Genomic DNA, 22,939 nt, shown 5'->3' with positions numbered 1-22,939 from the left:
AAAGAGATGACAGTGGCTTGGACCAGGGTGATGGTAGTGCGCATGGAGGGAAGTCATCAGATTCTTGACTTTTTTGAAGTTAAGGCCTATCTATGCAAGGTAAATATTTGCCAAATACTCACTGTATTTGTGACAAAGGCCATGGAATTAAAAATTCTTACTGTTTGCAGCCTCATTTTTCTTATTCCATCTTTCATTTTCCTTAAGCCACTGAGTATGGTAATAGTAAGATTTCAGCCCTCCTGCTCTAGAGGTACCATGTTAAAACCTGATTGGATTTCTGAGTGGTTTCCTTTGTCTTATTTTCAGGAGAATGATTCTGTGCCTTACCTTCAAGCTGCCACTACAAGTGTAGGGCTGGAATAAAGATGCACACTTTTCGTTCTTAATTTTAGAATAATTTTTTATGCATCCACTTTTTAGGTTCCATAAAAATAATTACTACCATGGTCATGGGTCATAGATGAGTAAGTGGGAGAGAAGGGCCTGGCTGGTTTCTACTTGGGATCATATGTCAGCATTATTGGAATTCTGTAACCAGCACTGGTCCAATAGAAACATAACGTGTGTCTCTCGGCTGGGTGCGGCGGGCTAACGCCTGTAATCTCAGCACTTTGAGAGGCAGAGGCGGGCGAATCACCTAAGGTTGGGAGTTCAAGATTAGCCTGGCCAACATGCAGAAACACTGTATCTACTAAAAATACAAAAATAGCCTGGCCTGGTGGCACATGCCTGTAATCCCAGCTACTCAGGAGGCTGAGGCAGGAGAATTGCTGGAATCCGGGAGGCAGAGGTTGCAGTAAGCCAAGATTGAGCCATTGCGCTCCAACCTGGGCAACAAGAGTAAAACTCCATCTGAAAGAAAGAAAAGAAAGAAAGAAAGAAAGAAAGAAAGAAAGAAAGAAAGAAAGAGAGAGAGAGAGGGGGAGGGAGGGAGGGAGGGAAGGGAAGGAAGGAAGGAAGGAAGGAAGGAAGGAAGGAAGGAAGGAAGGAAGGAAGGAAGAAAAGAAAAGAAAAGAAAAGAAAAGAAAAGAAAAGAAAAGAAAGAGAAAGAAAGAAAGAGAAAGAGTCACCTATGTAATTTAAAATTTTCTGATAGGCACGTTAAACAGAGTAAAAGGAAACAGATGGAATTAATTTTAATAATATATTTTATTTAATTCAGTGTATCCAAAATATTATCATTTTAACATGTAATCAATATAAAAATTATCAGTGAGATATTTTACATTCTCTCCTCTTTGAAATTTGGAATGCATGTTACACCTACAACACATCTCAATCCAAACTAGCCACATTCAGGTGCTGATTCACCACAGGTGGCTGGTGGCTACCGCATTAGGTAACACAGCTGTAAGCATTTGTCAAGTTCGGATTTGGTGGAGGTAGGGTTGAGGAATTTAATTCCCATTGTCATTGATATCACAGACACTATTGTGGAATGAATCAAGATAATATAGTATGATGTGAGCAGTGGCTAGTCTTGTAAAACAAATGAAAGATAAACATACATCTCAGCTCTACCAAACTTAGACTGGAGCTGCCGGTCTGTGATATGTCTAGTAATATCTCCAGAATATATACTGAAATAAATTCCTCCTTAAGAAAATCAAATTGTCCTCTTTTCCCCCTTTGAGCCACCAGGAAGGCTTAACTTGAAATAAAGTGCTGGGATGGGACTTGCCCTAGAGGAGGCTTTAGTAATCTCATCAACCCTGAACTGGTAGGTCGCCTGCCTAACTGTGTTTCCTGGATCTTTCAGCTAAGGCGGGTCTTTGGAAATTGCCTGCCACCCTTCCCACCAAAGTACTATTTGGCAATGACCACAGCTATGGCTGATGAGAGGAGGAACCAACTGGAACAATATTTGCAAAATGGTATGTATTTGCAGGGTTTTTTAAAAAACAGATTTATTGCAATGTAAGTTATATGCCACAAAATTCACCTGCTAAAGTGTACAAGTCAATTCTTTTACAATATATTTATGTAATTAATTGTGTGACCATTACCATAATCTAATTTTAGAATGTTGTCATCACCCCTGAAAGAAACCTCATACCCATTGGCAATCACGTCCTCTTTCCCTCCCCCACCAGGCCCTGGCAACTACTACTGTAATTTTTATCTCTAAAGATTTGCCTATTCTGGACATTTCATATATAAGGGATCATATAATATGTGTTCTTTGTATTTGGCTTTAAAAATACTTTTTTTTTTTTTTTTAAAGAGATGAGGTCTGGCTGGGCATGGTTTCTCACACCTGTAATCTCAGCACTTTGGGAGGCTGAGGCAGGAGGATCACTTGAGGCCAGGAGTTCAAGACCAGCCTGAGCAACATAGAGGGAACCTGTCTCTAAACAAAATTTTAAAAATTAGTCAGGTATGGTGGTGCATGCCTATAATCCCAGCTACTCAGGAAGCTGAGGTGGGAGGATGGCTTGAGCACAGGAGGCTGAGGCTGCAGTGAGCCATGATTGCTCCACTGCACTCCAGCCTGGGTAACATAGCAAGACAGTGACTCTAAAAAAGATTAAAAACAACAACAACAACAAAAATAGATGAGGTCTCACTATGTTGCTCAGGCTGATCTCAAATTCCTGGGCTCAAGTGATCCTCCTGCCTCAGCTTCCTAAAGTGTTAGGATTACAGGTGTGAGCCACCACACCCAACTTAAATGTCTCAGCAGTTATATACTTGCTGATTTTATTTTATTTTTTGAGACAGGATCTTTCCCTGTTGCCCAGGCTGGAGTGCAGTGGCACAATCATGGCTCACTATAGCCTCGATGTCCTGGGGTCAAGCAATCCTCCCACCACAGCTTCCCAAGAATCTGGGACTATATATGCAACACACCATGCCTGGCCAATTAAAAAACATTTTTTTTATAGAGATGGAGTCTCACTATATTGCCCAGGCTGGTCTCAAACTCCTGGCCTTAAGCAATCCTCCCATGTCAGCCTCCCAAAGTGCTGGAATTACAGATATGAGCCACTGCACACAGCTAGTATTTATTTATTTATTTATTTATTTATTTATTTATTTATTTATTTATGACAGAGTCTCGCTCTGTCGCCCAGGCTGGAGTGCAGTGGTGTGATCTTGGCTCACTGCAACCTCTGCCTACCAGGTTCAAGTGATTCTCCTGCCTCAGCCTCTCAAGTAGCTGGGATTACAGGTGCTTGCCACCATGCTCAGCTAATTTTTGTATTTTTTTAGTAGAGATGGGGTTTCACCATGTTGGCCAGGCTGGTCTCCAGCTCCTGACCTCAAATGATCCGCCCACTTCAGCTTCCCAAAGTACTGGGATTACAGGGGTAAGCCACCATGCCTGGCCTACTTTATGTATTGATATAATAATGTTCAATGTATCAAAATCAGGAAACAACATTGATACAATGATGTTCAATGTATCAAAACCAGGAAACAACATTGATACAATAATTTATCTAGAGACCTTATTCAAACTTCAACAATTAGGCTAGGCATGGTAGCTCATGCCTGCAATTCCAGCACTTTGGGAGGTTAAGGCAGAAGGATCCCTTAAGCCCAGGAGTTCAAGGCCAGCCTGGGCAATATAACAAGACCCTGTCTGTACCAAAAAATAAAAAATAAACAAAAATTAGCTGAGTGTAGTGGCACGTGCCTGCACCTACTTGGAAGGCTGAGGTGGGAGAATTGCTTGAGCCCAGGAGTTTCAGGCTGCAGTAAACTCTGATCTTGCCACTGCAGTCCCTCCTGGGCAACAGAGAAAGACCCTGTCTCAAAAAATAAAACAAAGTCAGCAAACATAAAACTGCTGAGACATTTAGGCTGGGAGTGGTGGCTCACACCTGTAATCCCAACACTCTGGGAAGCTGAGGCAGGAGGATCACTTGAGCCCAGGAATTTGAGACCAACTTGGGCAACATAGATCTCGTCTCTTTTTATTTTTATTTTAGAGTCATTGTCTTGCTGTGTCACCCAGGCTGGAGTGCGGTGGTGCAGTCACAGCTCACTGCAGTCTCGACCTCCTGAGCTATGATTTGAGCAACTGCACTCCAGCTTGGGTGACAGATGGAGACCCTGTCTCTAAAAAGAAATAAATAAAGCATCACCAACTATTATACTAATGTCCTTCGTAGCTCAAGAAAAAAGATTTTCTCCTGTATGTTGACTTTTTTCTCTTAAAATATATATCTTAGAGGTCATTCTACATCAGCAGTCATAGATTTATCTCATTATTTTTCATGGCTGCATCTTTTTCTTAAACATAGTACGTAAAAATTCTAGAAGCCATCTATTTCCCATTAACTTTTTTTGTTTGTTTTGTTTTTTTGTCATGGGACCATACTTCTTTTTAGACCTACTGAATGAGCTCTTTCAAAGTTCAAGTTCAAAATGTAATATCTTTTGAATTTTCATTCTCCCTTGGTTTGTTTTCTCATGTCTCAGCAAAATGCTCCTTTAATACCTGGCCTTTTTACAAGTGCTCACACTGCTTAAGGTTTTGCTTTTCCAGGACTGGTCTTTATTCTTATCAGAATGACTTGTGTACCCTTTTTGACAAGGTCAAGTAAGAAGACAGTACAGCTTCGCCTCATGACTCAGAGCACAAGTTCTAGAATCAGACCCAGTGTCAAATCCCACTTTAGTTCCTTACCAGCTGTGTGACCTTGGGCAAGATACCTACCTTCTCTGAGCCTCCGGTTTTTTTGTCCATGAAATAGAAATAATTTACCTCAGAGTTTGTCATGAAGATTAGATAAGCTAAAATATACAAAGTTTTTAGCCTAGTACTGGTACTTAATAGTCACGCAGTAAATACCAGTTGGGTGAATACCTTTTTCAGCAGCTTTCCTCATTCCCAATAACTTATGCTGATGAATATAGCTATTCATAGTTTGACTATATGCCCCGTTGCGGAAAATAATGCAAGGGCTTCCCCCTCCTCCACCCTGGGCATTACCCCTCAGAAAAGACAGAATGATTTTTATAAATAGTTTCTCATGTTGCAGGGACTTTCTCTCTTCGTTTATTTTGAAAAACATGATGTCTTTTGGGAAAGGCACAGCCTGCAATGAAATCAGTGATAAAAAATGCTGGTAGAGGATGTTTGATGAAATTAGTAAAACAGGCCAGGCATGGTGGCACATGCCTGTAATCCCAGCAACTTGAGAGAATGAGGCAGGAAATTGCTTGAACCTGGGAGGCGGAGGTTGCAGTGAGCTGAGATCACGCCACTGCACTCCAGCCTGGGTGACAGAGCAAGACTCCGTCTCAAAAAAAAAAAAAAAAAAAGGAAAACAGTAATGAAAACAGAAGGAAGAAAGAAATTTGGCAGCATTTAGTAAGTATGTAACACAGGATATAGGAGAGGATCTGTGGCAAGGGGGGTGAACCAGGAGGAACCAGCCTGGGCCATACTTTGTGGGTTTGCAGTTCTCATGGGGGTGTGTCTGCCCCATCTGCTCTGCCCATATCTCCTGGCTATTTGTGTCAGGAGCTTTAAAACTAAGGGTGAAAATATTTTTGTTAAGTATAGAAGAATGAAATATTTTAAATCTCTCTGACTGCCTTGTCATTGGTTTTTTTGTTTGTTTGTTTGTTTGTTTGTTTTTTTTTTTTGGTAACATCTTGAGAACTCCTATAATTCAAAGGGGTGCTCTTGGCTGGGCGCTGTGGCTCACACCTGTAATCCCAGCATTTTGGGAGACCGAGTCAGGCAGATCACCTGAGTTTGGGCATTTGAGAACAGCCTGGCCAACATGATGAAACCCCATCTCTACTAAAAACACAAAAATTAGCCAGGTGTGGTGGCGGGTGCCTGTAACCCCAGCTACTTTGGAGGTTGAGGCAAGAGAATCACCTTAACCCAGGAGGCAGACATTGCAGTGAGCCAAGATCACATCACTACACTCCAGCCTGGGCGACTGGGTGAGACTCCAAAGAGGTGCTCTCAATCGATGTTTCTTGGTTGAATTAAATTTTCAAATTACCCTGTGTCTTGTTAGTCTGGGAGTCTAGATGTAGGTTTTAAGATCTTTCTGATTCTTCATATAAACTTCATTATCATCCTGGTAGGGCAACAAAATAGATGTTGAGTAGTATGGGTGTGTATAAATAAAGTGAGATGCCTGGGAACACTGTCACCCTGGATGGGTGTCATGAGTTCCTGTTGTTAAGGCTGCCTGTAGGAGGCAACCTTTGGGGGTTTTCCTGTATTTGAAAGGTTTCAACATTCATCACTTCAGGGAGGAGACAGAGCACTGGCAAGGCATGAGCGATCTCTAGAGGACACAGCAATTAATAGGCAAGGCCCAGCCCAGCTCATGCTAACCTGGCTCACCGTCCATATTTTTCAGTAACCATGGACCCAAACGTGTTGAGAAGTGATGTCTTCGTTGAGTTTTTAAAACTGGCACAGCTGGTAAGCTTGCTCTTCTTTAATGGGGCCATCATTCCTCTTCAGGACACTCTTCATGAACCATGTGTGCAGGTACACACACATGTGTGCACTGGCCACAGCCCCACAGAGCCTGGACTTGGGCAAAATATATTCATTTCAAGTCAATTGGGGGATGGTTCCTATTTTGTTCTTTTGGAGGTTTAGACTTTAGATGGAAAGTGAAGTGTGTCACTTGGCATTTGGCTCATTTTATTAAGTAGATCCCTTTTTCTGTAGCCTAAGCATCATACATCTCAAAACAGGACATGAAGAAGAGGACCTTTGAGTATAGTACAAGAACCACAGCCTTTATCATTAAGGGTTCCCGTAACATGTCTCTGACCCTGCTTCTGTAGCTGAGATTTCCAAGTGGGCCACAGTGAAGACATCAGGAAAGCAGTCCATGCCGGCTATTCCTTGTGTATTCTCTACTTCTACCTTTATTGTAAATGAATCATGGAGAAAATTCAACATAAACAGAATGACATACAGCAACTCCCTTTCCTTTGTTGATCTAAAGAATCATGGGTCACTTGCTCCCTAGGCTGAAACTGTTAAGTACATTTGTTCAGAACAACACTCATTCTAATGGCACATAAAGAAACATTGTTATGCCTGTATGTATGAGCTTGGCTGGAAAAGCTCTGAAAGAATTGATGTTCTGCAGTAATATGATAATAGTTAACTGGATCCTTAGCCAGGGGAGGAAGGATCGGATTTGCAAAAACTGGAACACATTTCATTCATTTATTTACTCATTTATAAAATAAAATCCTATTGGGTTCTCAGAAAAAGTCTCATGTAGACAGGGGTTCAAATGTGTTGGGGTATTTACTGGCCCACTCAACCTGAGAAATGGCCCTAGAGCCTTCTGTTCTGTAGTGGTTCATATTTTCACATCTGCTTGATGGTTTGTATATACACATACTTTGTTATTCTTTGAAAAGTTTGTTGTGGAAGTGGTGATGATAGTAAAATTCAAATAGCACAAGTGTATACAATGAAAAGTAACTTTTCTTCCCTTATGATTCCCCTCCTCAGTGACAACTGTTGTTTATCGTCTAATAGTTTATAGTGCTCTTTTGCTATACATACATGCACATATATAAGCATGCATATATACACATACATGCACATATATATACATACATGCACACACACAACCATGTGTCACTTAACAATATGGATTCCTTCTGACAAATGCATCATTAGGCGATTTTGTTGTTGTGTGACCACCATGGAGTGTACTTACACAGACCTAGACAGTAGAGCCTACTGCCCCTAGGCTACAAACCTGTATACTACGTTACAGTACTTCATACTGTAGACAATTGTAACACCTTGGTATTTCTGTATCTAGACATAGAAAAGGCATGGTAAAAATATGGTACTATCATCTTATGGGACCACTGTCATATGTGCAGTTTGCTGTTCACCAAAATGTCATTAAGGGGTACATGACTATACACACACACACACACTTTATTTTATAAACAAGCGCACACTCAACACACTTTTTGAACTTGCTTTTTAATGACTGGGTGCTGTGGCTCACGTCTGTAATCCCAGCACTTTGGGAGACTGAGGTGGGCAGATCAGCTGAGGTCAGGAGTTCGAGACCAGTCTGGCCAATGTGGTGAACCCCTGTCTCTACAAAAATAAAAATTCAGCCGGTTGTGGTGGCTCATGCCTACAATCCCGGCTACTTGGGAGGCTGAGACAGAATTGCTTGAACCCGGGAGGTGGAGGTTACAGTGAGCTGAGATCGTGCCACTGCAATCCAGCCTGGGTGACAGAGCAAGACTCGGTCCCGAAAAAAAAAATTTTTTTTAATTGACCTTGCTGTTTAAAACCTATGTCTTGCAGATCGTTCTATATCTGCACATATGATGGTACATTGACTTTAGTTCAGTCATCTTTTGGGGGTGCATTATGGGTTTTGCTTTCCGTCATTCATGGGATCATTCAGTGTTTCTGAGCTTTGTCTTATATATTCTTGTTTGTTTGTTTTTCAGACGGAGTTTCACTCTTGTTGCCCAGGCTAGGGTGCAGTGGCATAATCTTGGCTCACCGCAACCTCCACCTTCCGGGTTCAAGTGATTCTATTGCCTCAGCCTCCCAAGTAGCTGGGATTAAAGGCATGAGCCACCACGCCCAGCTAATTTTTGTATTTTTAGTAGAGACAGGATTTTTACCATGTTGGTCAGGCTGGTCTTGAACTCTTGACCTTGTGATCTTCCTGCCTCAGCCTCCCAAAGGGCTGGGATTACAGGCATGAGCCACCCTGCCCAGCCAGTTTTGTATATCTTATTTTCCTGATAATTTGAAAGGTTTTATACCTGCTTTTAGTTCTTCAATATTTTGCCTTTGTGACTTCATACAAAAGCCTTATACCTCTAGCTGTGTTTTTCAGTGCCTCGTTTTACTTTTTCTAACACAATTTTCACTTTTGTAATGGCTTTATTTTCCTCTTCCATTTCTTCCATGAACTTTGCCAGCTCACTTTTATATCTTTTTGTTATCTTATTTCTTGAGGCTTTTATCTATTCTTTGAGGTCTTCATTCAGAAACACTTTCTTTTTATTAACCCATCCATCATTTTCATCTGCTTAATGATGCAATTTTTTTGGTATATGTTTTTTGCCTTTCATTGGTCACATTTCTTTCCTCCTTTCTTGCAGGATTTTTACATAGGTCTCTTGCCAGTTATCTTGAGGTCATCAATCAACTTTGAAAGGGGCTGCTGTTGTGAGCTAGCTGTTTGCTGACACAGTATTGGGGAGGGGACCTGAGTTGAATTCATTGAATCTGTTGTATTTCTAGTTCTTGTTTCTTGTTTCTGAGCACTTTCTTATGAACACTCTACCCTAAGGCCTGAGCAGACTGTCTAGCAGCAAAGCTTTAAACCACAGCTCCTCATACCATGATCTAGCCTTCTAATATTTTGATTGACTAAGATCAGCATCCCCTGACCTGGTTTAGGGGTTAAGAGTTCAGGCTAAGTAGTGAGATGGCCTCGATTCAAATTTTGGCTACCCTACTTTAGATTTATATGACTTGGGTCAATTTACTTAGGCTTTTTGTGCCACAGTTTCCCCATCTGTAAAATGGGGAGAAGAGCTCCTGTCTCTTGGGGTTGCTTTGAGGATTAAATTAACTGATGCCCTAAAAACATATCATCTGGCACAATGTTAATAGATGTGAGGTAGTCACTCCTTCCACCTCCCGGGTTCAAGCGATTGCCTGTCTCAGCCTCCCGAGTTGCTGGGACTACAGGCGCGTGCCACCACGCCCGGCTAATTTTCGTATTTTTAGTAGAGATGGGGTTTCTCCATGTTGGTCAGGCTGGTCTTGAACTTCTGACCTCAGGTGATCTACTCATCTTGGCCTTCTAAAGTGCTGGGATTATAGGCGTGAGCCACCACGCCCGGCCAAGACATAGGTTTTAAAAAGCAAAATCTTAATGCCAGTCCCTTTTCTTTCCCCAGCCATGCTGAGAGATTGCCTTTTGCAAAGATGGAGTGTCTGTATGTCTCTTCAGCATCCCTGCCACTAGGTGGTGTCCAATGGGGCCCGGAGTAGCGCTCCCAAACAGGCTGAGCACCACGTGATTAACTGCTTTCAGGCAGCTTATGCATTGCTTGAGTTCTGCAGCACTTTGAGACTTCTAATTCCCTCCTTCCTGACCAGGTTCAATTTTCACTGCACTTGGCAGCCCTTCTGAAAACCTCAGGCTATTTGTAAGTTTCTTCAAGGATGCTTTCCTTTTCATTGTTTTCTGTCTGCCTCTAAAGAGAGGTCAGGACAGAGGCAACAGTCACTTCCCAGAGCCTTAACACGTTTTAAAATATGTGCTCTTTTTGAGTTGAATTGGGTTGAATTTAACAACTGGAGAAATCTTTTAGTTTTTCAAGGAGATCAGTGCGCTTTGTTGCTATTCTGCTCTGAGGCAGAGGAATGTCTAACAGCCATGGTGCCCATCCAGGAAAATCCATATGCAGATTCACCGGGCTGAAACCTCATCACATGCAATGATGGGCCACTGTCATCTCTCTACAAGGGAAATGGGAAACATTCTTAAGAATGTTCCTCTGCCTCAGAGCAGAATAGCAACAAAGCACATATTTTAAAACGTTTAAGGCAGCCCATGTATTGGCAGATTTTGAGGTTTCTTTAAAATGAATGTGTTTTTGTTAGTTTTCTAGCATGAATTGTGTTTTTTCATTTCTACTGCATCATAGATCAGTACGGCAGCTGGGCCAAGCGCATGGCAAATGGCTCACACCTGTAATCCCAGAACTTTGGGGGAGAATTACTTGAGGCCAGGAGTTGAAGACCAGCCTGGGCAACATAGTGAGACTCTGTCTCTACAAAAAAATAATAATAAGAGATATTTAGATGGGGGTAGTGGCACGTGTCTATAACCCCAGCTACTCTGGAGGCGGAGGCAGGAAGATTGCTTGAGCTCAGAGCTTTGAGGCCACAGTGGGCTATGATCATCCCACTGTACTTGAGCCTGGGCAATACAGCAAGACCCTGACTCAAAACAAACAAAAAAAGATAGCAGCTTATTTAATGTTTTGTTTTTTATACAAGCCAGTTCTACCAGGTTGACTTTTCCCCACAATTGGTTTTTGTATTGCTTTTACATTTCATTAATTTTGTAAGTAATACATTAAAACATTCTAGTAAAATTCAAATATCACAAATAGAGCCAAATTGTTCTTTGATTTCCACTCTAAACTTGTTTGATCTGTTTTGTGGTTGCTTTGATCTTATCACACAAAGATCTTTTAATGCCATCAATTCTCCTCTTTATTATATTGCTCTGAAATGTTTGTTTACTTACCAAAGCAAAATGTGCTTATAGTTAGGAAAATGAAATAGATATGGATGGAATAAAAGTTTAAAATCTAAAAATAAAAGTGAAATAGTGCTAAAAAAGATTGTAACACTCCCCTGTCCTCCAGAGGCAATGACTTTCAAATCGTACAGCCTTTTCTTCAGATATTTAAAAATATGGAGGTTAATTATATATATATATATACCTTATTCTTCATTTTATTTTTTCTAGATACAGGATCTCACTATGTTGCCCAGGACTCCATCTCCTGGGCTCAAGTGATCCTTCCTCCTCAGCTTCCCCAGGAGCTGGGATTATAGGTATATGCCATAGCACCCAGCTATTATTCTTCAATTTTTAGACCCTACCCACTGACTGTAAGGGAGGTGAGGATTTCAGCTCTCTTATGTCACTTCTTCTATTCTTCCCTTCTTCCCAACTTTAATTCTAAAAAATTAAGTCCTTAGTCAACACCTTCCCCTTGCCCCCGCCGCATCCCCCAGCACCCTCACCAGCTGGAGTTAAAACTGAATCACTTAAAAGAAAAAAAATATGCTTAGTTGTCTCAAAACATATGACTAACTCCTTCCGTTATATAGCAGTGCTGAAGACAGAATTTTCCCCATAGTCAAGCACATCAGGTTCTTTCCCTTGGAGATGATCTACCCAAAGTCTCTGACTTTCTGTTGTTTGCTGGTGAGTAGGAGCCGGTAGAGAAGGAGAAGTGGAAGATGGCAGTATGCAGGAGAGACCTTGATAATCAGTGGCTCCAAGTCCTTCTGGAAGGAGAACTGCACAAGGTCTGGGATCAGGTGGAGGAAGGGCACCTTTTAAATTGAGTGTAGGACAAAGAAAGATAGAGCAAGGCTACAGGCAGGGTCCAAGGCTGGACGGTGAGTGGAAGTCGAGTAAGTTCCCATCTTGCTGTTTTCTCTGTGACTAATAGGAAGTGAGGTTAGCTGGTGGGAAAGAGGGAGGAGGAGACTGTGGCTGGAGTCCTGGGGAAAGTGGATGAGGTTGACGATGAATGTGAGTCAGAATTCCACTGGGTGGGGCAGCTGTTTGGTTTTCTGTTCTCCCCCAAATCCCATGTTGAATTGTAGTGCCCAGTGTTGGAGGTGGAGCCTGGCAGGAGGTGACTGGATCATGGGTGGTTTCTCATGAATGGTTTAGCACCATCCCCTTGTTGCTGTTCTTGTGACAGTGAGTGAGTTCTCACGAGATCTGGTTGTTTAAAAGTGTGTGGCACCTCCACCCACCCTTGCTCCTGCTCATGCCTGCTTGCGCTTCGCATTCCACCATGATTGTAAGCTTCCTGAGGCCTTCCCAGAAGCTGAGTAGCTGCCAGCATCACACTTCCTGTACAGCCTGCAGAACAGTGAGCCAATTAAACCTCTTTTCTATATAAAAATTACCGCATCTCAGGTATTTCTTTATAGCAAGGTGAGAACAGAGTAATACAAACCAGTAGGGTGTGACAGAAGGAGGAAGGAAAGTGAGGGCAGTTGTCAACTGATTTGTCCATCCTGGCCAATGGTTGCGGGTCGGGTGGCTCTTTAACCTCTTGCCTCCCTTGATGTGCAGGTTCTCTACTGAGAGGAGATTACGTCAGCCAAAGCCAGTGCTGTGACATCAAAACAGAACATTGGAGGCTTTAACCTTAATATTCTCTTCTTACATATCTGTAGGATAAGTATGCAGTCATGGGCTAGAGAGGGAAGTTCATGTATCAACACTCCATTTTTAAATGCCCCCATTTAATTTATTATATGTATGTGTGTATGTGTGTATATGTATATGTGTGTGTGTGTGAGTGTGTGTGTGTATATATATATATATGTATTTTTTTTTTATTTTTTATTTTAAGAGGGAGTCTTGCTCTGTTGCCCAGGCTGGAGTGCAGTGGTGCAATCTCAGCTCACTGCAACCACCCCCTCCTGGGTTCAAGCAATTCTCCTGCCTCAGCTTCCCAAGTCGCTGAGATTAGAGGTGTGTGCCACCATGCCCAGCTAATTTCTGTATTTTAGTAGAGACAGGATTTCACCATGTTGGCCAGGCTGGTCTCGAACTCCTGACCTCAAATGACCTACCCACTTCAGCCTCCCAAAGTGCTGGGATTACAGGCGTGAGCCATGGCGCCTGGCAAATGCCCCATTTTGGACACTACTATGCTAGTAATTTTTCTCTTCTCACTGGGATTATTTTGAGAAATATGGAACCAAGATTATTAAGTGTCTATTTGTACAGGGCACTCTTCAAGATAAACTCACCACATAATCCTAATCTGAAGGAGCTTACCTTCTAGGCAGCCATCTAACCTGGCTTTAAACTAATTAAGCGTAAAAAAAAGCCAAGAACATTCTACAAATAAGCATTTACAGTGGAGAAGGTAGAACTCAACTACTTCCAATTAGTCAGGTGATTTTCATTGTCAAGGCCAAAATCACAAAAGAGAAATTTGTTTATTTAACTAAAAGGTCATGGAAGGTTGGCTGGCTCCCACTTCTCACCCCTACCCCAAACCCTGCTCTTCTCTACATTGACTTTATTCTCACAGAGCTTCCCTCCATTTGCTTCAAGATTAGCAGCCTCAGCTGAAGGCAAGGACCTTGCCCTTCCTTCCTCCTTCCAAGGCAGTGAGAATTGCGCTGAGGTCAGGAGTTTGAGACCAGCCTAGTCCAACACAGTAAAACCCCATCTCTACTAAAAATATAAAAAATTAGCTGCATGTGGTGGTGGGTGCCTGTAATCCCAGCTACTCAGGAGGCCGAGGCAGGACAATCGCTTGAACCCAGGAGGCAGAGGTTGCAGTGAGCTGAGATCACGCCACTGCACTCCAGCCTGGGCAATGGCATGAGACTCCACCTCAAAAAAAAAAAAAAATGGTGTGGAAATTTATTTTGCTTTTCTTTTGCTTATAGAATACATTTGACATCACCCCCAAGAAAGCTTATCTGGACATATTTCTGCCCAATGAAGAGAGTATTAAAATCGAAATTATAACATCAGACACTGCTGAAAGAGTCCTAGAGGTAAGCTTTGTTTAGACTCCAGCTCCTGAACTGAATCTAGGGATAGTTCTGTTTGGAAAGCGGAGAGTGGGATACGGCTGCCTTCCAGGAACTTCTGGCCTGTTGTGTTACTCTGTGGATGATTATCTGCAGAGGTACTGGCATTTCCTGGGAGAACAACCAAGGAACCTGAGACACAGCCAATCCTCCAGGGCCTCTTTGATTTCACCCTCCCTGGGGGCACCAATTTTCCAGAGATCTCTTGGAAGGCTGCTGGCACTTCCTTGGAACTTAGCCAGGGATGTGGCCTGGAAATATGTAAAATGCTTTATTATTGGATGTCCCATCATTGGGAGCAGGAAGGAAAGTGGGGCTTGGCAGAGTCTGAAACAGGTCATACCTAGGTGTGCGGGTGACACTTCCTGGCAGAGGGTGACAGGGGAGTTCTTGAAGGTTCCTATTCTCCCATAGGGAAAATTCTTGAAACCACTGCTCCGTCAGGGCTAATTCTGGGTGCAGAGGGCCCAGACGTGAGTTGTAGTCCACTCTCTGAGGACTAACAGGACAAGACCCAGAAGGCTTCATCCTTCTTCAGCAGCTCTGCCTCCCAGACCCCTTTTCCATCTGCTAAGCGGGGCTGCAGAGGGAGGGCTGTCTTCTCACACCCACATCCTGCACGCCGGGGTCAGCTCCCAGGCCCTTTTCATCTGGAAGGTTTTAGCTCTAATCCTCCAGAGAAACACACAAGAGAAAATATAAAGTTATAAACATGAAGAAGAGTCAGAAAGTTTCTAGGACCTTTCAAAGGACAGAAAGTTCTTGTTTTTGGGTTATGGCGTCTGACCCTTTCTGAGCTGAGAAATGGAAGCCCTCCCATTTTGGCTGCTAGCTCTTCCGGCCTGCCTTGACTTAACCTATTCCTGTATCTCCAGCTTCTCTCATATTCATCGCCTCTCCGTTTCCTCCTCTCCATCCTACATCCCGACCTTAGTTCCAGCCTTTATCGTTTCGCAGCTAGACCTCTACTGCTGCCCCTAAACTAATCTCCCTGCTTCCAGTCTTGCTAATCTTCTGTATCAATTTCCAGCATTGTCTTTCTAAAAAGTATCAAAGGTCCTTGATGCTTGAGGGAGTTTGTATCCCAAACACAAAAACCTCAATTGCCCAGGATCTAGAAGTGGGAGACCGACTCATAAATGAAGGAGGAGTAGGAAGGCAGTGATAGAGTCGGAGCCACAGACTGCATGTGTCTAGGGCCAGGCAGGTAGGTCTGGGGCAGCTGCAGGATCAGAGATAATTTGGAAATGGATGGAATTGTTCAGAGCAGGAGAGAGCACCTCCCTTGCCCAAAGACATCATCATTGACTTCTTTTTTCACACACTGGGCTTGCTGACCAAACTAGACATGCCTGCAGCTGAAGGTGGTGGTGGTGGTAGTTTGGGGTCTTCTATCTTCTGGGTTTAGAATGAGTCCTGGATTCAAATTACAGTCATGTGCCACATAATAATGATGTTTCTGTCAACATTGGACTGCATATACAATGATGGTCCCATAAGTTTATGATACAATATTTTACTGTACTTTCTCTATGTCTAGATATGTTTTAGCCGAGCACGGTGGCTCATGCCTGCAATCCCAGCACTTTGGGAGGCCGAGGCGGGCGGATCATGAGGTCAGGAGATCGAGACCATCCTGGCTAACATGGCGAAACCCTGTCTCTACTAAAATATACAAAAAAATTTAGACAGGCATGGTGGTGGGCGCCTGTAGTCCCAGCTACTCAGGAGGCTGAGGCAGGAGAATGGCATGAACCCGGGAGGCGGAGCTTGCAGTGAGCCGAAATCATGCCACTGCATTCCAGCCTGGGCCACAGAGTAAGACTCCAACTCCAAGAATAATAATAATAATAACAATAGATATGTTGAGATACACCAACATTACAGTTGCCTACAGTATTTAGTACAGTAACATGCCTACTATACTACTATAAACCTGGGCTAACAGGCTTGTAGCCCAGGAACAACAGGCCATACCATCTAGCCTAGGCATATAGTAGGCAATGCCATTTAGATTTGTGTAAGTTCACATCGTGTAAGTTCACAACAACAAAATCGCCTAACGATGCATTTCTCAGACTGTATTCCTGTCATTAAGCAACACACAACTGTACAGTGCTGCTGTGTAAGGACTGTGTGAATTTGGGTAAGTTACTTTACAGACAATGTCTAAGTAAATAATTATAGAAATAGTTCACGCTCCTGAGACAATGGCAGTTGTGTTTATTGATCATTATTGGTATTGGTATTGGTATTGATATTGGAGGGAGTGCTGAATAGGGTTCTGTGGTACTATCTATTTTGTCCGTTTCCCTGGAAACTAATAGCATACATTTGATGAGGTATATTCGCAGTCAGAAAAATGTGCTTCCTCTCTTCCAATCATGTTGGCTTGTGAGAAATTCAGACCCAAGACACTGACATCATCAGACCAGATAAGTTTAACTGGAGGTTCTACCCTAGAAGTGGTAGTTTCTGTAACAGGTGAAGTGATCACTTGGCCAGCGACAGGTGTGAATTTCCTTCCAAGAGCTGGGAAATTCTCTAGCTTGCATAAAACCGTAATTTAAGTTTTGTAATTAAAAATCACCTTCTGCATCTTCTCCAGCACACTTGCTGCCATTCTCACTTTGCGTCTCCAGGTTTGCCTTACCCACAGCCTGCTTTTTACTTTTCAATGGTCTCTTTTTTTTGTTTATTTGAAATGGAGTTTCACTCTTGTCACCTAGGCTGGAGTGCAGTGGCACAAACTTGGCTCACTGCAACCTCCGCCTCCCAGGTTCAAGCGATTCTCCTTCCTCAGCTCCCGAGTAGCTGGGATTATAAGCACGTGCCACCATGCCCAGCTAATTTTTTTTTTTTTTTTTTTTTTGTAAAGACGGGTTTCACCATGTTGGCTGGGCTGGTTTCCAACTCCTGACCTTAGGTGATCCACCCACCTTGGCCTTCCAAAGTGCTGGGATTACAGGCATGAGCCACTGTGCTGGGCCTCAGTGGGCTCTTTAAGGGCCAGCAGCAAGCTAAAATCTAGGACTACTGTGGTACTAGTGATAGTGTTCGTGTTTTGAATCATCATTAACATTTGCTAAGAGGAAAAATATTATTATGTATTTTTTTGCTGATGCTCACTCTTCTCAAAAGAAGGCATTTATATTTATGTCTTTATGAATGTGAAAGGCTTCTTCATTCTCCTTTTGTCTCCACACCTTTCCTCTGTCTGCCTTGGCATGTAAGCTTGTTGTTTTCCCTAAATTAGACAGAAAAGAAGGAAATCTAATTTGAGTGGACCTGGGTCAGGTTTACTCTGGGAAAGATGTCTTTGCTATACTGTTACCTACCACACACTCACCCACTGCGTTTGGCTTTTGGGCGTTTTGCAACCCAAAGCATGGGGGAAAGAGAGAGACAGAAAGAAGGGGAAAGGGAATTACTTTGAAAGTGGTGAAACTATTCCTGAGCTGCTCTTTATTTTCAAAGCTATGCTGAGAACACCCACTCATACCAGCCACCTAATCAGACTGCTTCCTGGGGGTAATTTATGTATCTCTGACAAGAGAAGGCCCCCTGTGAGCCTGGTATTTGTACAACTGCCACCTAGAGAACTGGGAGCCGTGGGTAAAGCAGCTCTTGAGGGCAGTGCCTGGAGGCGACTCCTTGAGTGTTACAGAGGTGATTTAGTGAGTTAAGACCAGGAGTATAAAGAAATTACTCGAGAGCCCAGTGTTAAAGAGGGAGGCAGCCTGTGGTCATGTAGAAGTTTCTGCTAAGGGAGCATGAGTAGATGTCCAATGCTATAAGGTGACACCTGATAGGCTGATGGCAAAGATGAAGCCACTGGTGTTGAAATGAAAGCTGTTTGATACAAAAGTCAAAGAGGAATGTGAAGGAAGGCAACCTGTGCCTGGGATCTGAGGTTTTCTGCAAACATCATAGTAAATGACAGTTGACCATCGCAGGAAACATCAAGGTGAAGCAGGCCTGGCGTGTCAAAGGCGGGCAGTAGCACGTGCATGTTTGTATGCCAGCCGAGCGGCGGGGAGTGATCCTTTTCCAAATAGCTGGTAATGCAGCCCACAGGAAGGTAAATTAGTGTGCAGGCTCCAGGGACAGACATCACAGAAGGACAGATGTTCATGGAGCATGGCTGCTGCCCTCCAAGGGAAAATAAAGACCAAGACGATCGGGGAGCCTGTCCACATCTGAGATGGGATGACCAACCTCAACTGGGGCCAGCCTCTGTCCGCTGTGGTGGGACTGATTTTTATTTTCTTTATTCTAATTTTTTGTGTTTTAAAATTTTCTAAAATGGATACTGTTTTTGGATTCCAAAAAGCTTTCTTTGAGTGTTCACTAACCCATGACAGCACTTTTTATTGCTGTGTACCGGCCATTTCCAAGTCTGCATTTCACAGTTAGGATGCATAGTGGGCACACCTAACTTTTCCCCCTTCTGCTTGTTTCTGGTTAAAGGTGGCATCACACAAAATTGGACTGTGTCGGGAACTCTTGGGCTACTTCGGCCTCTTTCTCATTCGGTTTGGCAAGGAGGGCAAGCTCTCTGGTAAGAAGGAAGGAACAAATGAATCAGCTAGGAGATGGGGTGGACAGGTGTGAGCAGGGGCTTGATGCACGACTCACAGCTGAGGGACTGGCCACCCACCGGGCTATGATCCCTACTGCTGTTCTCAGTCACTGGGTTAAGGGTATGGGGAATGGGAGGTTGCGTCCTCGTTAGGGGAGAGTGGAGGCAAACCACTCATACCTTGGGTGGTCCAGTAACTGCACTTGTGCACCCCCAGCCCTAATTCTGATGCCCCTCCCCTTTACTGCAGACTGGGCCTGACCACTGACCACCTGCCTGCACCCTTTCCTGTGAATGGAGTGCTAGACTCCGGGGGTCAGGACGCCCCACCACAACATCACTTTTCCTTGTTAAGGAACATTTGTGGATGATATCAATGAGTTATTAGATACCTTTTTTAAAGCGTAATGAGATAGTGTAAGAAGACAATCTGATTCTCATATCTTTTGTTTTCTCTATAGTATGTTTTAAGATATTACAAGGTTTTTGTGTGAAATGGCGTCAGTTATATCAAAGTAGTTTGTAAATGTCCTCAAGAAGCCAGGGGAGGTGATTTTGAGTTGGAAGATAAGGGGCTTGTGTAGAGGGTTGGCTGCTAGGCCCTGTGGTGAGCTGCAAAGGCGCTGGATGTCTCTGGATCTGTTTTTTCATCTGTATCACAGTGTAAAACATCCCCCACTCAAGTGGCGGATATTTTTGAGGATCAAATGATATTTATTTTTTGAATGAACTTCAGAAAGTTAAAATTACATATAAATACAGAGGATATTCTTACTGTGATTTTATTATTTCCAATAATAAGGTTTTATTTTCTCATTTGAAAGCTGCTATATATAAGCTGTCTGTGCTATTTCAGCCAGTAAGACCAGCTTTCCCCTTTCTCTAGTTGTGAAAAAATTGGCCGACTTTGAACTCCCTTATGTTAGTCTTGGAAGTTCTGAAGTGGAAAACTGTAAGGTTGGACTCCGAAAGTGGTAAGTAGGTACTGAAAATGACAGAGGCGTTTGAGGACATTTCGCCATTGCCCATCAAGACTTATCAGAGTCCTGTCACATCCTGCTCACAGCCTGACAGCTGGAGACCAAGAACTTAGAGAAGGTTGTAAGAAAAGCAATGAAGGCCAGGTGCTGTGTCTTATGCCTATAATCCCAGTACTTTGGGAGACCAAGGCAAGAGGATTGCTGGAGCCCAGGAGTTCAAGATCAGCCTGGGCAACACAGCAAGACCTCATCTCCACTAAAAATAAAAAAAAAAATAGCCAGCTGTGGTGTTGTGCATCTATGGTCCCAGCTATTCAGGAGGCTGAGGCAGGAGAATCACTTGAGCCCAGAAGATTGAGGCTGCAGTGAACCAAGATTACACCACTGCACTACACTCCAACCTGGGCAGCAGTGCAAGACCCTGTCTCAAAAAGAAAAGAAAAGCCATGAAAATGAGAGAGGGTGAAATAAACTAGTTTCTGAATATTTGTCCTAAAGAATAGGATGTTGAGGATGACTTTCAGTAGTCTCAGGTAAATACTCGGGGCTGGGTGGGGTATGAAAATGAGGAGGGTAGTCATCTTTCTGTATCTCTACTGATAGGCGAACAAGAAAGTAAGACTTGAAAACCAGGGGCGGGGCCAGGGGATGTGGATCAAAGCAGGTAATGGTGAGAAACGGCTGGCCTTGGGTTTGCTTTGCAGTGCATCACTGGCTGTATTAATGGAGGGACTTTGTTGGTGATTACAATCAGATCCGATTCGTCCGTAGAAGTGTGGCATTCCCTGAAGGTGAAGGGTGGATTCAGCCAGTTTGCAGTGAATTTGAACTCTAAGTACTGGGCTTACACAGGCCTAAAGGATGTGTACCACGGCCATCTGTATTCCTAGATAGATAGGACACAAATGTCCCTCAGCAGAAAATACTGTCATTTCCTCTAGTAACACAGGGGCCTGTGGAGAACAAAATATTATAGAAAATAGCACCAAGCAGCAGGACCTTATGCATCCCCAGTCCTGTAACCTGCAGCTCCCAGCGTTTATTACTGTGGCCGCAGGGGATTGCTCCTTAGGCTCGCTCTCTCCCAGCCCATTTATTCTGCTATCTGAGTACAGAGGTTTTAAAGAAAAGTATTTTGAAATCTAAGAATTCCCTTGACCTTGTGATGCCTTGCTCTAGAGCTCCAGTTTGTGGCTTTGAATTGTGGAAGGATATTCCCAGTGAGGCAATTTGTATACTGCTGTTCAGAAGTATCTTGAGGAATGGTCCAGCTCTTGAGGTGTGAAACCCTGAGAAGGGGAGAAGGACTTGGTTCCATTCAATGGTTTAGAGAACAGCTCTTCTGGAAGCTGCTTACTGTAGTGAGTGGCTGAGCACAGTTGTTCCTAGAATTACAGTATGTGAATCCAAGTCGCGGCTTGCTCAGGTCTTAGCTGCATAAACCTAGCCAAGTTTGTTCAAGCTCTCTAAGCCTCAGTTTCTTTATCTGTAAAATGGGAATAATAAAAATAGTGTCTACATCATAGGATTATTGTAAGGGTTATGTAGAATAGTCCCATATACTCAGTAAGTTTTAGTCATGTTTGTGACTGTTATATTGATGATATGGTGATTATAGGAAGTAAAAAAAAAAATATCCCTGGGGCTTAGATTTTCACTCATGTGCTCCCCTGAAAACCTGAGATCAAAGGAGAGATGACAATTCTGTTTCTTATCTTGAAGCTTGAATTAGAAATTAGGCACTGCCTATGTCTTTATTAAATAAGTAAACTCTAGGTGATACATGCAAGAGAAAACATCTACCCCAAATTATAAGCCAGCATCTCAGATTCAGGCAGATTGCCTCTGTTGATGGGAACTGGGAAGAAAGGAGGTCCCACTTCTGTTGTTACAGCTAAGGATCAGGTCTCTGGAGGGGAGATTCTGGCATAGGCTCCTGCAGGTGCCTTGCCCTCCTTCCAGAGGGAAGTCTTGTTGGGTGGGAGCTGGAAGGCTAACTCCAAAAGCTGAGTGATTCCCAGCAGGTGAAGCCTCAGTGAGGCCTGAGCGGCTTCTTAAGAACTTTTCTGTCCTTAAGGAGAGATGCCTGGGTGCATCTCTCCAGTGTTGATGATATGGCTTCCTCCAGGCCGGAGGGTGCCTGTGCTGGCCTGTGGGAGCCCCAGTCTGAGATGGGTCTTTTCTCTGCACACAAGGGCCTCTGGGATGTGTGGGTGCATAGTAGGGATGCTTCAGTTACTTCTCCCCACCCCAAAATGAAGTTGACCTTGGGGTTGGCTTAGACCATATTTATCCCTTTCCTGGTCTAAGCCAACCCCATTGGTCTAATCACCCTATTCTTCTGAGCGTAGCAAGTCTGCTTACCTCTGCCTTCTGGTTGGTAGAGATCAGCCATAGGTACCCTTTCCTGACAGTTTCAGTCCCTTCTTAACATACTACTGTGCTTCTACAGTCATTAATTTCAGTTCCTTGTGATTCTGGATCTGATAGGCAGACACAGAGCCCCTGCTATTTGCAAGTCACTCTACGAAGATCCAGAGGGGCAACTCTGGATAGGCCCCTGGCCTTGGGGTTCTTCATAGATGGTGTCAAGAAAACTTAATCAGGGCGGCGATTGGAATAAACTCAGGGTGCAGAGGAAGCACAGTGGATGGGCGGGCTAATACAGCCTTGGGAAGTAGGGACCAGAGGAGGGTGCGTTGCTTGAGGCTTGCAAAGAAAGGCCAATCAGTCAGGGGAGGAGACTGGCGAGGGCTTGGTCTTCCAGGCAGGGGGACAGGAGAGAAAACATGGTTGGAATGTAGCATTGGTGATGGGGTTGGTGAGAGATGGAACTGGAAATGAAAGTGGGGGTGGTCCCGGGAGGAGCCTTGAAAGCGAGCAGAATAAATATCTAACTCTGGAAACCATGAGAGTCTGGAAAGTTTCACAGGAAAGACCACTCTGGTTAGAATGTGGAGCATGAGGTTAAGGGCACATGGCTGACACAGAAAGCCTGGGAAGGAGGCTCCCAGAGCAGCTCAGGCAACCGATGAGGGTGGC

The 22,939-nt window shown here is 43.6% G+C and overlaps 1 protein-coding gene across 1 annotated transcript in view; it reads left to right on the top strand.

The window, feature by feature from the left end:
• Positions 1-22,939, top strand: part of SNX31 (sorting nexin 31) — a 71,305-nt gene that overhangs the window by 12,120 nt on the left and 36,246 nt on the right. Inside the window, exons 3-7 of the mRNA XM_025394639.1 lie at positions 1,763-1,877; positions 6,342-6,406; positions 14,189-14,299; positions 18,806-18,896; positions 19,804-19,891. Of these exons, the coding sequence (XP_025250424.1) occupies positions 1,763-1,877; positions 6,342-6,406; positions 14,189-14,299; positions 18,806-18,896; positions 19,804-19,891 (470 nt within the window). The remainder of the gene's footprint in view (positions 1-1,762; positions 1,878-6,341; positions 6,407-14,188; positions 14,300-18,805; positions 18,897-19,803; positions 19,892-22,939) is intronic.

Source organism: Theropithecus gelada, chromosome 8 (assembly GCF_003255815.1).
Source record: "Theropithecus gelada isolate Dixy chromosome 8, Tgel_1.0, whole genome shotgun sequence".
In the NCBI taxonomy this organism is placed as follows: Eukaryota; Metazoa; Chordata; class Mammalia; order Primates; family Cercopithecidae; genus Theropithecus; species Theropithecus gelada.
This window is presented reverse-complemented; position numbering and strand designations above follow the sequence as displayed.